Source organism: Miniopterus natalensis, chromosome 7 (assembly GCF_054644295.1).
Source record: "Miniopterus natalensis isolate mMinNat1 chromosome 7, mMinNat1.hap1, whole genome shotgun sequence".
Classification (NCBI taxonomy): domain Eukaryota; kingdom Metazoa; phylum Chordata; class Mammalia; order Chiroptera; family Miniopteridae; genus Miniopterus; species Miniopterus natalensis.
This window is the reverse complement of record NC_142087.1, coordinates 33360816-33374943: the sequence shown is the minus strand read 5'-3', so window position 1 is coordinate 33374943 and position 14128 is coordinate 33360816. Positions and strand designations below refer to the sequence as shown.

Here is a 14128-nt window from a genome sequence, read left to right as displayed (position 1 = left end):
AGCAGGGGAAGTGGGAGGAGGAAGAGATGCAGGGATGCCCTGGCTTTCACAGGATTTCTCACTGGTACCCATGAGGAAACCAACCCAGATTCAGGACCGAGGACCCGGAGCCTCACCTATTGAGCTTTTCATTCTGGGAGTGGGCGCCATCGTCGGCGGACCCCACTGGCAACAGCATGACATTCTTGCCTGTGGCCTCCTGAAAAGTCAGGGTCACAGGAATACTGCCACCTTCCCTGGTTAAGTCCGGTTCAACTCCAAAAACTAGGGGAATGAAATGAAAGAAATGGTGAGGCTGGGGCTCCCCCACAGACCTGCTACCCGCAGCACCAGGGCCAGACCGTGTGAGCGCGAGGACAGCAGCCCTTATAGTCGCTGGCAGTGTGGCCCGGCCTGCATACCGACACCCCCCAGAACATCGCTATGTGGCTATGCGCCCACACGATGCGGCAGAGCCCCAGCAGACACACCAAGGGCCCTGGCATCATCCCCGGGAGAGCGTCTGACCTGTTTTCAGGGCTCTTCTCCCAGCCATGTAATGAGGGTGGTTGAAGTCGGACACCCAGGGCTTCCCACCATGGCCCATGTACACCTTGAACTTGTTGGGGCTCTGCAGTTCAGCAAACTTCTTAGTCAAGTACTTTATAACCTGAACCACAAACAGAAGAGACACAATTATAAAGCTCGGCACTTGACCCACTGCTAGTGATCTGCTCTGCAGCAGCTCTACAGTGAGTCCATAAAGGATCTACAATGGCTCTACAGTGAGTCTACAATGGATCTACAATGGGTCTCATTTTTGCTGCTAGACACTGATCTGCATAACTGTGATAACAGAAAAAGGGATTTTATCAAGAATCAAAAGCCGCCCAACCAGCGTGGCTCAGTGGTTGAGCATCAACCTATGATCCAGGAGATTGAGGTTCAATTCCCAGTCAGGGCACCGATCCCTGTAGGGGGCGTGCAGGAGGCAGCCAACCAATGACTCTCTCATCATTGATATTTCTATCTTTCTTGTTCTCCCTCTTCCTTCCTCTCTTTGAAATCAATAAAGACATATTTTACAAAAAAAAGGATTCAAAAGTCAGTTACTTGAAGGTAAAAGGTAATGTTTTAATATCAAGCAATTCACCCTTTAAGTAGATGGTTCCATATGATGATAATATTTAAGCCAAGTTTTTAAAAGTGTTATTTGACCGGCTTTATAAAAAAGACCACATCCGGACCAAAAACAGAGCCAGGTGCTGACCCAGGGACACCTCTTGATCACAAAATGCGAGGACCTCCCAAAGGGGAAGCCCTTGATTCCAGCCTCCAAACCTCCTTGTGTGGGTGACTGCTCCCAGGAAGCCTGGCGGGCCTGCAGCTACCAGAATTTGCCCCTCTGAAGTCTTCCGTCTCTGGAATCTTCCCTCTGCCCCTCACCACAGCCCAGAGGTGGCTCCCTTGGACTCTCACCATAACATATCAGACCTAAAGTCAGCATCTGACCTGAAGCCTCAGGGTGAGGTCAGAGGTCAGGTTTTGGCATGCCTCAGCGGTGACAAAGGTCACTTACATTCATGATGCTTTTTATATGGCCTTTACCTTTGGTCAATTTCTGAACTGCTTATGCTAGTAATTACTGAGTTGGCTGGAGCTGAGGTGGGGATGTGTGGGTTTTGGGCTTGAGTGTTTCAGTTTTTTGGAGGAAAGCCCCTTGTCCCCAAAGTTCTGCTGGTGCACCGCAGCCCCTCCCTGCATCCCAGCGCCCACGTGCCTGTTCGCTGACAACCTCAGGAGTCATGTTGGGCACAAGCCTGATGGAGAACTTGCCGACCACCTTCCTAGGAATCACAGTCTTGGCCCCTGAGCCAGAGAAGGCGCCTTCGATCCCGTGCAGGGAGAGGGATGGGTACCGCCATCTGTGCATCAGGACGTCTTTCTGCAGAAATGACAGAGTGGGTTGGGACAGCACTGTGTGCTCTGAGGAGACGGGAATGTCGTCTGGGAAGTCCCTCTTAGTCACAGCCGGCCAGGTCGGCACAAGCAAGGAGGAGTGCAGACCCTGCGGGAGCTCATTAGTGCTGGATGGCCTGAATGTGAACTTCCATCCAGACCTCACCAACCAGGAACTAGACTAACTCAGTCACAACATGGCTCCCCCAGGAGTTAAGAGCTCACTGCAGCGTGCGCCTGAGCACGGGCTCTGCTAGCTGGTCTCACACTATCTCTAGCCTAGTGCCGGAGACTGTCCTCTCCACGCAAACAGGCTCCCTGCCTCTAAGTTTTGTCTGCATGTGTTCTATGCCTATGCTGTCACCAGTTAATATTAGACATTTCTAACAACCTCTCGGCATCCAGCCCGGTGCTTCTGGGCTCTGCATCATTCGAGGGTTCAGGTGCCCATGGAAATGCCCAGATCTCTGCCAGTCCCTCTGCTCCATCCCCCGGGCGCCTGTGCATGGGGGCTACTGGGAGGCCCAACATGGCCAAAGCAGCACCTTGCAGCTATGTAGCAGGGTCTGCGCCCCGACGTCCTTGGCGTACTCCTTCAAGTCAAAGTCGATCTGCTCGTAGAGCTTCAGCTCCTCCTCCGTCAGGGGCGCCACAGCCTCGTTGATGCCAGGGATGAGGATCTTCCCCTTCCTGTCCACCAAACAGCCTGGGGGGGGGGGGGGGGAAGCACTCAGCATGCACACGGCAGGGAGTCTGGGCTACAACCCAGCAGGACTGGAAGTCCTCACGCAAGAGCCTCATGGTGACGGTTCTTGAGTGCATGTGATCGCTCAGGCACTGTGCTCATAAGTAAATTAACTACTGTAACAACCCAATGAGGCGAGCAGTGCCATCTTCCCATTTTAAGACAGAGCAACTGAGATACAAAGGGGTAAGTGAGCTATGCACGGCCACAGACCAGGACACGCCAAGCAGAGTGGCCCCAGGCCTCCTAAGAAAACCACAATGCTCTCCAATACTGCCTTGTCAATGCACTTTCCACCAGAACTCAGCTGCTCCAGCTGAGGAGGAACTAGAGAGGGACAGAGACTCAGTCCTAGGAGCAACGCTGACTCCACAGGTGGCAGCTACCATCCACCAGGGAAGGAAACGGAACACAAAAACGTGGGGTGAGCAACAGGACATCGGGAAGAGAGCTGGGTCTCCCTTCCAAGGAGCTGACCAAGCAGGAGCCCTCAAAGTGACAGTTACAATATCAAACAGGCAAGCAGATGCCATCTGAGATGTGACATACAACGTTTCCAGAGGGAGGAAGATTGTGGGATTCTAGGGGACAGGCTGGACAGGGCCAGACAGGGCCGATAGAGCAAGGGGTGCCAAGTTGGCTCCTGGAGGCGAGACAGGGTTTAGTGACACCGGAGGCAAGGGTGCGAGGAAGAGGAAGGCAGAAATGAGGCACCCATACCCAATCCTTTAAAGGGAGAAGTGAATGGAGGGAGGGAGCAGCAGAGTGAAAGGGAGGGGTTCACGAAGAGTGCTGGAATGCACCAGATGCTGGTGACAGCCTGGATATATTCCCCCAAATCACCAAGTACTGACTGAACCCCCTTACCCATCAGCGTAATGAGATCCGTCATGGCCTCGTGCACCGAGCCCCCATACACCCCGGAGTGCAGGTCCTTGTCGCTGCATTCCACCTGGACGGAACAAAGGCCGCTCTGTTGGCTGCTTAGAGGGAGCTCATTTTTATCATAGAGGGAGCTCATTTTTATCATGTGACAGTAAATTGAACCAAGTACACTCATAAGACCTGACAGGCAATTTTTAAAATTAAAATTTGCTCCTTCAATGAGCAAAGCAAGGCATTTCCTAAAATACAAAATTGGAATAACAAAAAATACCCTCAGAAATGCCAGCCACAGGCAGACTAGGAATACTAACCACAGGTAAACTGGGAACACTGACCACAGGTAGACCAGAAAAACTAACCACAGGTAGACCAGGAATACTAACCACAGGTAGACCAGGAATACTGATCACAGGTAAACCAGGAACACTGAGCACAGGTGAGCTAGGAACACTGAGCACAGGTGAAACATGCCGCAAGGCAGTTCCCCAGCACTCAGCCTTTTCCCAGTGGTCTCAGGAAGACCCTGCACCAAGCTATTGGAAAGGTAACAGCTACCAGGAAGAAGCCAGCAGGGACCAGAGCCCGAGGACCTGGGGTCAGTCCCCGCCCCGCCGCTGCTGCACTGTAACCAGGGGAAGGCGGGAGCAGCTCTGGACCTATACTTCCTCGCCTGCAGCATGGCAGAGTAGACCACTTATCTCCCAGCCACTGTGTCCCTGCCAGTAACTCGTGCAGCGGGTAGGAAGGAGCCTGCACAGAGTGAGTGCTCAGCGCAGCCACTGTGATCATTCCCGGTACTGTGAGTCCATAAACCACCCTCATGGCAGGAACTAACTTCACCATCAGTCACCAGAGCAGCAGGACCCCCGCCTTTCTCTGTAGAGACTGAGGCTCAGCCCACCGGACAGTGAGTGGCAGGTCCGTCCTCCTGGGCTTCTGTGTCAAGTGCGATGCCCCAGTTCCCTCAAGATCACCCAGTCAAGGGGTAAGAGCTTAAGGGCTGGAACACACTGTCCCTTTTAAAGGAAGTCTTTCTAGAATGCTCTGTGTAAGTCCTTTCCTACATGGACCAGCATGCGCTCTTTCCTCAACTGCTGCAAGACCACCCAGCTTGAGGGTGGAGGCTGCAGCTCTGAGGGGTCGGGCGTGCAGCCCCCAGAGAATCACTGTGGAACACGGGGAACAGCTGATACCTCGATGAAGAAGTAGCAGATGCCCCGGAGGCCGTAGGTGATGCACGGTTTCTTTTTCCCCAGCCAGTAGTTGTCGGAGATGCAGACGTAGTCCACGTCTTTAAAGAAGGTGTCTTTCTGGGCAAAAATCAGCTCGTCCAGGCCCTCGGAGCCCGACTCCTCCATGCCCTCCAGACAGAAGCGGATGTTGACAGGGATTTCCTGTGACAGAGAAAGAGTGTGGCAGGCATTCAGCTTCCACATACTTTACCTCTTAGAGACAACAGACAAGAAGTCACCAAATATTTAGAAATCACTAGTTTCAAACACCCGCACTTCCTCCAGACCAAGCACGCTGGTGGCCTATGTGTGGCCCCCAGTAACCCACAGTCCCCAGGCACTGGGCTCTCAGGGGACAAGCCTGGCTCCAGCCACAGTGACATCCTCACTGAGAGCTCCTTGCAAGCTACTCCTCAGGTGACGTTTCCTAGTCACAGGGATGTCTGCACCCACCAGTGCAGGTCAGGAGTCTCCAGTAAAGCCCGAGCTGCTCTCTGAAGGCCGCACACAAAGACCACAGGAGTCTTCATTTGCACCCCTGTGGCCACCACCAGTGCCCACAAGGGAGAGACTCCTCCTAGTTCAGAAGGCACTCCTGCACTATGACCTCCACTCTGTTCGCACTAAAGTCCCTTTTCCCAAAGAGCAGATGCTCCTGTCTCTCATCCAGCTCCTGCCTGTAGTTTTCCAGGTCTCGCCAGTACTGTGCAGTGAGGCAGGAAGATCCACACACAGCAAGGCCCTCACTGGGACTCAAGTCTGCACAGCCCTGCTCAGAACTGCCCCCGGACAGCACTGCTCATGGCAAACCTCCCCTCCCCACCTCTGCCCTCAGATGGAACCCTTCTGGGGGCCTTGGTATATGGAAGAGGTAAGTGGAGCTGCTCTGGGCGACTGCTCTACACCCGGCCACCCTTCCCCTCCAATGCTCCCAGTCTATGCCCAGCACACAGTGGCCACGGGAGCCCCGCCATCCAGCGGTTCTGGGCCTCAGCTTCCTCCCATGCAAAATGGACCCCTGGCCAGAGGGTCAAGGACCCCAAGCAAATCTACCATTTCACACTCTGATAAATATGCTTGTCTTATAATTTTGATTTTATGATACAAGATAAAAGCAAGATGCAAAAGTCATCTGTACATTTAGCCATAATTAAGTTAAAAACAACTGAAAGGATCAGTAACAAAATATTAAGTCTCTTAGGGTTGAGATTCTAGGCAATTTTTTCTTTCTATTTCTCTATATTTTACAAACTTTCAACAAGGAGTGGATATTTCCTAGTTAAGGAAATATATTTTTAAAAATAAAATGTATTTTCAGGAGGCTTTAAACCACAAAGAGAGTAAGCAGTTTGTCAACTATCGTGGCCTGTGAGAGTGTGGCCAGCACTCTCCATGCGGTGGGTCATCTGTGTGTGGCCTGGGTTCCTACTGAGTCATCACATCAGTGCGACCGTTGAACATTGTAAAACAACTATACCTGCAGTGTTTCCTGAAGCTGGAACACAACCTCTCAGCTAGAATCTGAGTCACTGGGCTGACACCTGAGCGGGGAGCCTGCTGTCACCTATCCCCGTGACCTTTGACCTGGACAAGCCCAGCCTTTTAGCTCAGATGGAAGCAGGTGCACCAGGCCTGACTCGAGGCAACATACCTGACCTGTCTTCTGAAAGGCTTCCAGGGCATTCATCCAGCCGGCTACCGGCCCCTTGTCATCAGTCGAACCCCTTCCATACAGTTTGCCTAGAACAACAATCAGCAAATTCATAACGTAACAAGACAAGGAGACAGACAACAGAGCGAATCCTCAGTGAATACCTGGTAACATTAGTGAAACCACTTGCGACAGTCCTGAGTTTCTCCTCTTGACATCAGAAGCCCCATTTTCATGCTGTCAGGACCATGAGTCTCCATCTGGCATTACTACTAGAATGCCCGGAGAATTTGCCCTCACCTAAGGCAGCCACGTCACCTAAGTAAGGCAGCCACGTGGATGCCTCCAGGTTCCCCTCCCGTCCCCCACGATGGAGCAGTTAGCCATCGCTCACGATCCTGCTGACTCAGGCCACAAACTTCAGACCCAGGTCCAGGAACTATCAGGGGCCAGTGGTTAAAATATACTTCCCAAATCAGCTGGTAGTGATAAGAGCAGGCAACCTGGGCACAGGTAGGAAACACAATGTACCCTTATCAAGAGAATGACAAATCTCACCCCTACCCCAATTTCCACATCTAATTTGATAAAGAATAGAACTACGCTTGTCACTGATTCCTCTTGGGTTCACTGGAATCTAAAAGCACGATACTGCTTCTCCTCAGTGTAAGCAGTCAGTCCCTCCCCTCTGCACCCCGGCTTCTGGGACCCCCAACACAGGGTGGCTGGACTGGGAAAACAAGGCCTACTATCATGTGACACAGAGCACCCGAGGGCGACCAGAGCAAGCCTGGAAGGCCATGCCTGCCTGGGGCTCAGCTCTCTCTGTCCTGGTCAGCCCTCTGACTTCCTCATTCCTAGGACTGTTTTCAAACATTTGGCAGTTTCAGTATGACCCACTCCAAAGCAGTACTAGGCTTACAGCCATCATTACCCTGGGGACTTCCTTTTAAATTAAACCCAGCTTTTCACAAAAGCTGAAGAGCTCTCCTAAAAGCATCCTCATTCCCGTGAGGAACGCACGAGGGAACTGCACGTGCAGACCGCTGCTCAGAGGTATATGAGACAAAGAGGCCTGCTCCCCCCAGCTCCATCAATGCCAGGTCTGCCAAGGGAGTCTGTCTGTCCCTTGCTATCAGGGGAGGGGCTGTGTCTAGGCTGGTGTCATGTGGAGCACGTAGGGGAGGAGCTGTCAGCAGACAAGACAGGGAGGTGGGGGCCCAGTGCCACTGAGTCTCCAGAGAGGTGTCAAGTGGAGACTGAGCTTGTGAGGGCTGCAAGGCTTCAGTTCAGAGCAGAGGGAAGTGTGGCTGAACCAAGGCCACAGAGCCGTTTCCACAGGACGGGAAGGCTTACTCATGTTGTCATAACTGGCCCACATGCCGGAAACTTCTGGAGGACAATTTCTACATTGTGTCAGAACAGTCTGTCCTAGGAATATGGCCAAGGGCATGTCAGTGATTTGCTGGAGCAGCAGCAGGATCGAAGCGGGGCTCCTCCAGGTGCTGCTCCCCTGGGACAGAGTCCTTACCATCTCGCTCTACCAAGGTGAAGGGCTCACTGTCCCAGCCGTCCTCCAGGGCTGCGGGCTGCACGTCCAGGTGGCCATAGATGCACACCGTCTTCTTCAGGGGGTCGGAGCCCAGCTTGCCAAGTAGAATGGGAGGAAGCGGTATCTCTGAGCCATCAGGGAGCTGCGAGGGGAGAGGGAAGCAAGTGAGGACAGCCTCTGTTTAAAAACCTGGCATTCACGGCAGACTTACTAAATACCTTAGCATTCTTATCCCTGTTCATCAGCCTCCCTCTACTGCAGGGTTTAAGATCATATTGCTCAATGAGTTATTAATTAATAAGAAATTACTTTCCTATAATCCAGAGAACAAAGACTGAATTATGCTCACCAACTGTAGGCAATTTTTTGATAAATTTTTAAAGGCAGATTTTTTTTAAACTTTTATACAATAAAGCATGTTATGAAAGGCGAGTTTGGGAAGTAACATAGTTCAGTATTTCCTAAATTAAATAATGGAAGAAAGCTACTGTGATCTTACAGCAGAAGGCAGGTGTTTGGAATCTGTACCCAGACCACAGCTCTGAACAGAAAGGGCCACAGACAGATGCAGTGACTAAGCCACAGGGAGCCCCATGAGCAGGCACTGGGAGCTGGTGGTCCCAAGCTTCCTCCCAAGGCCTTCTGGTCGCCCATGGTCCTGTCAGAACAGGCCAGTGCATAACCATGGTAGTCTCTCTTGAGTAGCAGTGCAGGGACTCGAAGGCAGGCTTAGGGCTTCTCCACACCCACACCAGCTCCACTCTCCCAACAGACACTTTAAAGCCGGGCCCTGCACCCTGTACCAGCTCTCCCAGCTCCCACATTTCAGCAGGGAAACCTGTCACCATACAGAATACCACAGGCAAAAGGCTGGGGCATGGGGTGCAGGATGGTGAAAAGTACACATCCATCTATATCTGCTACCAGGTAAGGATTAGTCACACTAGAACCATCACGCACGTATGCATCAGCCTAGTTACTAGAAAACAGTCTTCATGACAATATACATTAATAAACACACAGGCTAAAATGGTAATGAAGCTAAACTAACAATTTACAATCAAGAGGTAAATGAGCAGCTAGTAAAAATGACAAGCTAATCAGGGCGATCAGGACAAGACCGGTGATGGCTGATGCACGTGTCTCCCCCCAGCTCCAGGGGTTCTGACTACCTCTGGGTGCACTGTACATTCAGGAAAGCACCAGGTGGCCGGGATTCTTGCAGGACCACAGATTTGTCGTCCCAGTAAACTTCACTTATAAATACTAAGTGTAAGGGGTCTCAGTAACCCCACAGGCACCCCTGTGCAGCCCTCACACACATCGCTGGACCAGAATCAGGAGGCACAGGTTTTGTCTCCTTTGCCATGACTGGTGTGGTTCCAGTGGAGACACAGCCCATCTGGGCCTCTGGGTGCTTCCATTCATGAAAAGAGCAAACTGGGCTGAATGTCCACAATAAAACCTGGGGACAATGACCTCAACTGACAGTTATATCATCAGGCAAGAGAACCAGGATAAAGCAAACCTTGCCACGCTCTGCAATATAAATGATACTCATCTTAAAAAATACACGGCACGAAACATGTAATTCACACGGGACTGAAATCGGGATGACTTGGCGTGAGTGGACTGTTCACCTCAGTTAGGAAAAAAGCAAACCAGCCCTGACCAGTGTGGCTCAGTGGCTCGAGGGTCAACCTGAGCACTGGAGGGTCGAGGATTCAGCTCTGGGTGAAGGGCACGTACCTGGGTTGCAAGTCTGATTCTGGTCTGGGTAAGGCAACCAGTCGATGTGTGTGTGTCTCTCTTTCTCTCCCTCTCGCCCTCCCTCCTTTCCACTCTCTCTGGAAAAAATATCCTCGGGGGAAGATTAACAAAAAACAAACAAACAAACAATGTCATTTGTCAGAATGCAGCCAGCACACAAAGTTCCTCTTTCAAGAAAAAGTGCTATTCCTAGCAGTTGGGATGCTGGGGACAGGGTGCAGGGACAGTGGGAGCCTTCATCGTTTTACACCTACGTGGATAGAGTGTAACTGCCTAGGCTGAAAGGAGACTGATTGCTGGGGAATCTCGGCTGTTTTCTAAGGACAGCCTCTGCTCACTTACTCTTGAGTAACCCCCACAGCTCTCCTTCCCGCAGAGAAAGGCTGAGGATGACACAACCTTTGCCCCAGTACAAGGGAGGAACCACACAGAGATTTGCATCCCAATCAGGGCTTTCGGTTGAAAGACAAGCCGGGTGTCTGAACACACACTCATACCTTCTGCTTTCCAATGTCCACCAATTCCACGGAGCCGCCCAGCTGCTTGACGTCCGCAGCGGCAACTTCCATCATCCTTTTGATTTCCCCCCTCTTCTCGGGCCAGGCAGACACACTCTGGATGGCCACCCATTCTGCAAGCTTCTGTTTGTGGACAATAAGCACAAAGGGGCTCTCAAAAAGTGCTCCTTATCCACCCCTTTGCCAAGTTTCAGGCCCAACGCTGACCTGCTACCTGGGGCCACTCCATGCTAGGCGTGCTGGCCAGATGTGGGAGAACAGACCCACCACACCTGCTATTTTGCTAAGATTTTAGAAACCTGCTTTCACTGACCCTGTAGCAAGAACTACAGCATAACAGAAACGTGTCAGAATACGTATTTTTAACTATTAAGCATGGGGCAAATGTGAAATGTACCCAGTCCATAAATACCTCTATACCTAAATCTAATAAAATTACAACTGTAAACATACTTTTGCCCCATCCTATACATACATTTTTAGTTACTTTTTTTTTTTGCTGTGAGAACACATAAGAACTTCTGTGTCACCACGCCATACATTAAACCTCCGGAACTTTCCTTTTTATAACTGAAAGTGTGCCCTTTGCCCAACATCTCCCAGTCCCCCTGCCCTGACCACCACCATTCTGCTCTCTGCTCTCCGAGTTCCTTTTTCCAACTGCACCTATGTGAGATCGAGCAGCATCGTCTGTCTGTAACACTTGATTTAAACAGCATAGCTCACATTAGTGTTCCTGAGCCCCACAGGATTAGACAGGATTGTAAGTTTATTAGAATAAGTAAATATCCCCTTACCTTAATGTAGCGATCCTGATTTTCATCCACATACTTAAACAGGGTCGTGAGGCCCGACATCTTCCAACCAGAGGGCAGACCTTGGAGATTCTTGGGAGGAAAAGGAACCTGTCAATCCTGCCTCCACACAGGGCGCTACTGACTGAGGGAAATGTACACGACTGCTTAGGGTCATGAACTCCTTCCTACCCCACCCTCCCTGCCAGCAGTGGGCAGTCACAGGCAGTCATCATGTAGATTCCAGGAAATGACTGCAGAGGCAGAAATGAAAGCTCTGGGATGCAGAGAGGCTCAGGTTGATCTCCCACCTTTTTCAGAAGGAAAATGTACCCCAAATGGTGTCACAATGGTAGATAATGAAGGAAGGGCCTGGGTTGAGGACAATCTGATGAAAATTAAAAATCGGCACTTCCCAGCAACACTGACTTATTAGCACTTGAAATTTTAATTTGATTTTACTCTCCTGAAGCTCAGAGAACTTTCCACTTGTTATGACCAGAGGCAATCATCACTCCCAGGATCCCAGCAAAAATATCCCAGCCTGCCTACAACACACAAAGCCCAAGGACAGACAGATAAACTCCCTTTAAGGAAGTTGACAATCTGAGTCCAGAAACTGCCAGAGGCAGCATGCGGAAACCCCCATGAAGGCCTGATTAGCATAAGCAACCCCATCTACCTGTGCTCCCTTCCCCAGTGCATTCCTGACACCCAGTTCCCCATGTGTGTGACCCAGCCCATCTGCCCCGCCCCACAAATAAGGGAAAAGAAATCCCCTGATGGATCACCTTTAAAATCTGGAATGCATACAAAACAAAAATGATTCTGGTATAGCCCAGCCTGAGTGGCTCAGCGGTTGAGCATCGACCTAGGATCCAGGAGATCCAGTTTCATTTCTGGTCAGGGCAGGTGCCTGCGTTGCCAGCTCAGTTCCCAGCAGGGGGCGTGCAGGAGGCAGCCTATCAATGGCTCCTCATTGATGTTTCTCTCTCCCCCTCTCCCTTTCTCTCTCTGAAATCAATAAGGATATGTATTTTTTTTTAAATTGTTTTGGTATATACTGAGATTTTCAAAATTGCTTCTGTCCCTTCCTTCAATTGACAACTCCAATCCCATCCAGTGATTGGAAAAGGCTCAGCTATGCCCCAGGGATCCGCAGCATTACAGACCCGCAGCTGCAGGCTCACCAGATGCCACCACGTCCAGCAGTGCTGATGCCTGGGCACCCACACGCTGCAGTTAAAGAGCCAGTTTTGCTTGGTATGGGATTCCAACGTGGTTTCTGAACAGAGCAGTGACTGTGTGCCCTGTGACATGAAGGAGGGCAGGGGGCAGCTGCTCAGCAATACAGTGAGGTCAGTAAGGGCAGGAGATCAGACTGCTTATTCTCGGGGCCTCCTTCCTCCTCTTCGACCACAGGACGTAAAAGATTACAAACCTCCCAGCCAGCTTCGGCCTGAGGCTCTCATCTGACAGAGCCCAGCCAGACAGCACACGAGCGCCGCAGAGGAATCTCATGGGCGTTAACAAGTCAGATTTTCATCCATCTACCACCAAAAATGTAACCAGAAAGCTATCTATGACAGTGTGCTATACTGGGCACTTTTATTTGGGTCCCTGGTCATCAAACAGCACAAACCGCAAACTCGGAGCGGTACGTTCTCATTCATAGCTTGCTCTGTGCAGCCAAGTTTACCCACGGCCTTCCAGGGCCACTCCAAGACGGAACTACTTAAACCGCACCTGTCACCGAAGGACACTAAACAGACCCTTGACCGCAAAGCCAACTCCTCCCCAGGGCTGGGCCAAAAAAAAAAAAAAAAAATCTCAGACCCACTCATCAGGAAAAGCAGGCCGGGCCACGTCCACTTTCTCCCTCGGGTGGCGTCAGGGCTATTCTCGCCCTTCCCTCCTCCCATTAACCCGGACCCGCTGCACCACCTGCTAAGGTGAGAGGACCGTGCGGACGAAAGCAGACCAGCACCGTCTTCACTGCCCTCGGAAGCCGCAGCTCCCGGGCCGGAAGGAAACCTCAGCAGGGGGCCAGCGGGAGGGGCGGGGCTGACCCGCAGCCCGGGGGTAAGGAAACCTCAGCAGGGGGCCAGCGGGAGCGGCGGGGCTGACCCGCAGCCCGGGGCTAAGGAAACCTCAGCAGGCGGCCAGCGGGAGCGGCGGGGCTGACCCGCAGGCCGGGGCTAAGGAAACCTCAGCAGGGGGCCAGCGGGAGCGGCGGGGCTGACCCGCAGCCCGGGGCTAAGGAAACCTCACTCAGCAGGCGGCCAGCGGGAGCGGCGGGGCTCACCCGCAGCCCGGGGCCGTCCACAGCGCCCGCCCGCCCCGCCACCTCCGCCCCGCGCACTGATTCAGGTCTTACGGCAAATAAACAAAATACCTGGTCCGCGGCTTTGAGTCTCTGGAAAAGCGCCGCTAAAACAGGGCGGGAGCCTCCGGTTCGCCCAAACCGGGGCTTTACCCCGCACAGTTTCACAAGCTGCCTCCCCTCACTCCGGGCGGACCCACGCGCGACAAGGGCGCGCAGGTCCCCCGCGGGCTCACGCCGCCTCGGCGCGGGGACGGCGCCCGGGGGCCCCACCGCGGCCGCGGGCAGCCAGGCATCGCCTCGGCCTCACAGGTGGGGAAACTGAGGCCTGCTCGGGCCCGGAGGCCCGGCGCTTAAAGCCGGCGGCAGCCGGGACGCCTGACCCGGGCCCCCGGACAAGGCCGAGCAGCCACGCCGGCCCGAGCCTCCGCCCAAGGCCTCCGCCTGCCGCGGCCCCGAGGGACCCGGGCGCCCGCGTTTCCCGTCGGCGCCAGCGGCGCGCTCCGGGCGGTGGGCGCGGCCCTCCCGAACCCCCGGCCCGGCCTGGCCCGCTGCTCCCCCCCGGCCGCACGGAGCCCTCCGCCCCGGCCTCGGCCCCCCTTCCGCACGCCGAGCGGGGCGCGACTCCCGGTGCGCGGGGACTCCCGACACACGGGCCCGGGAAGGCCGCTCACCTTCCGGCCGCCGCGCCGAGGCCGCCTCACGAGTCCCAGTCACGCC

The 14128-nt window shown here is 53.1% G+C and overlaps 1 protein-coding gene across 3 annotated transcripts in view; it reads right to left on the bottom strand.

Moving 5' to 3' along the window:
- CNDP2 (carnosine dipeptidase 2) overlaps positions 1 to 14128 on the bottom strand; it is an 18896-nt gene extending 4768 nt beyond the window's left edge. For 2 of the 3 annotated variants that reach the window (XM_087818906.1, XM_087818908.1), the window contains exons 1-11: positions 13481 to 13621; positions 11089 to 11178; positions 10271 to 10414; positions 7983 to 8145; positions 6452 to 6540; positions 4762 to 4962; positions 3551 to 3635; positions 2484 to 2644; positions 1760 to 1924; positions 508 to 649; positions 117 to 264 (exon numbers count right to left, since the gene is read on the bottom strand). In XM_087818906.1, coding sequence (XP_087675032.1) covers positions 117 to 264; positions 508 to 649; positions 1760 to 1924; positions 2484 to 2644; positions 3551 to 3635; positions 4762 to 4962; positions 6452 to 6540; positions 7983 to 8145; positions 10271 to 10414; positions 11089 to 11148 — 1358 coding nt within the window. In that variant the 5' untranslated portion in view covers positions 11149 to 11178; positions 13481 to 13621. Of the gene's footprint in view, positions 1 to 116; positions 265 to 507; positions 650 to 1759; positions 1925 to 2483; positions 2645 to 3550; positions 3636 to 4761; positions 4963 to 6451; positions 6541 to 7982; positions 8146 to 10270; positions 10415 to 11088; positions 11179 to 13480; positions 13622 to 14082 lie in introns of those variants that run through there. The other variant, XM_087818907.1, reaches the window with a different exon arrangement.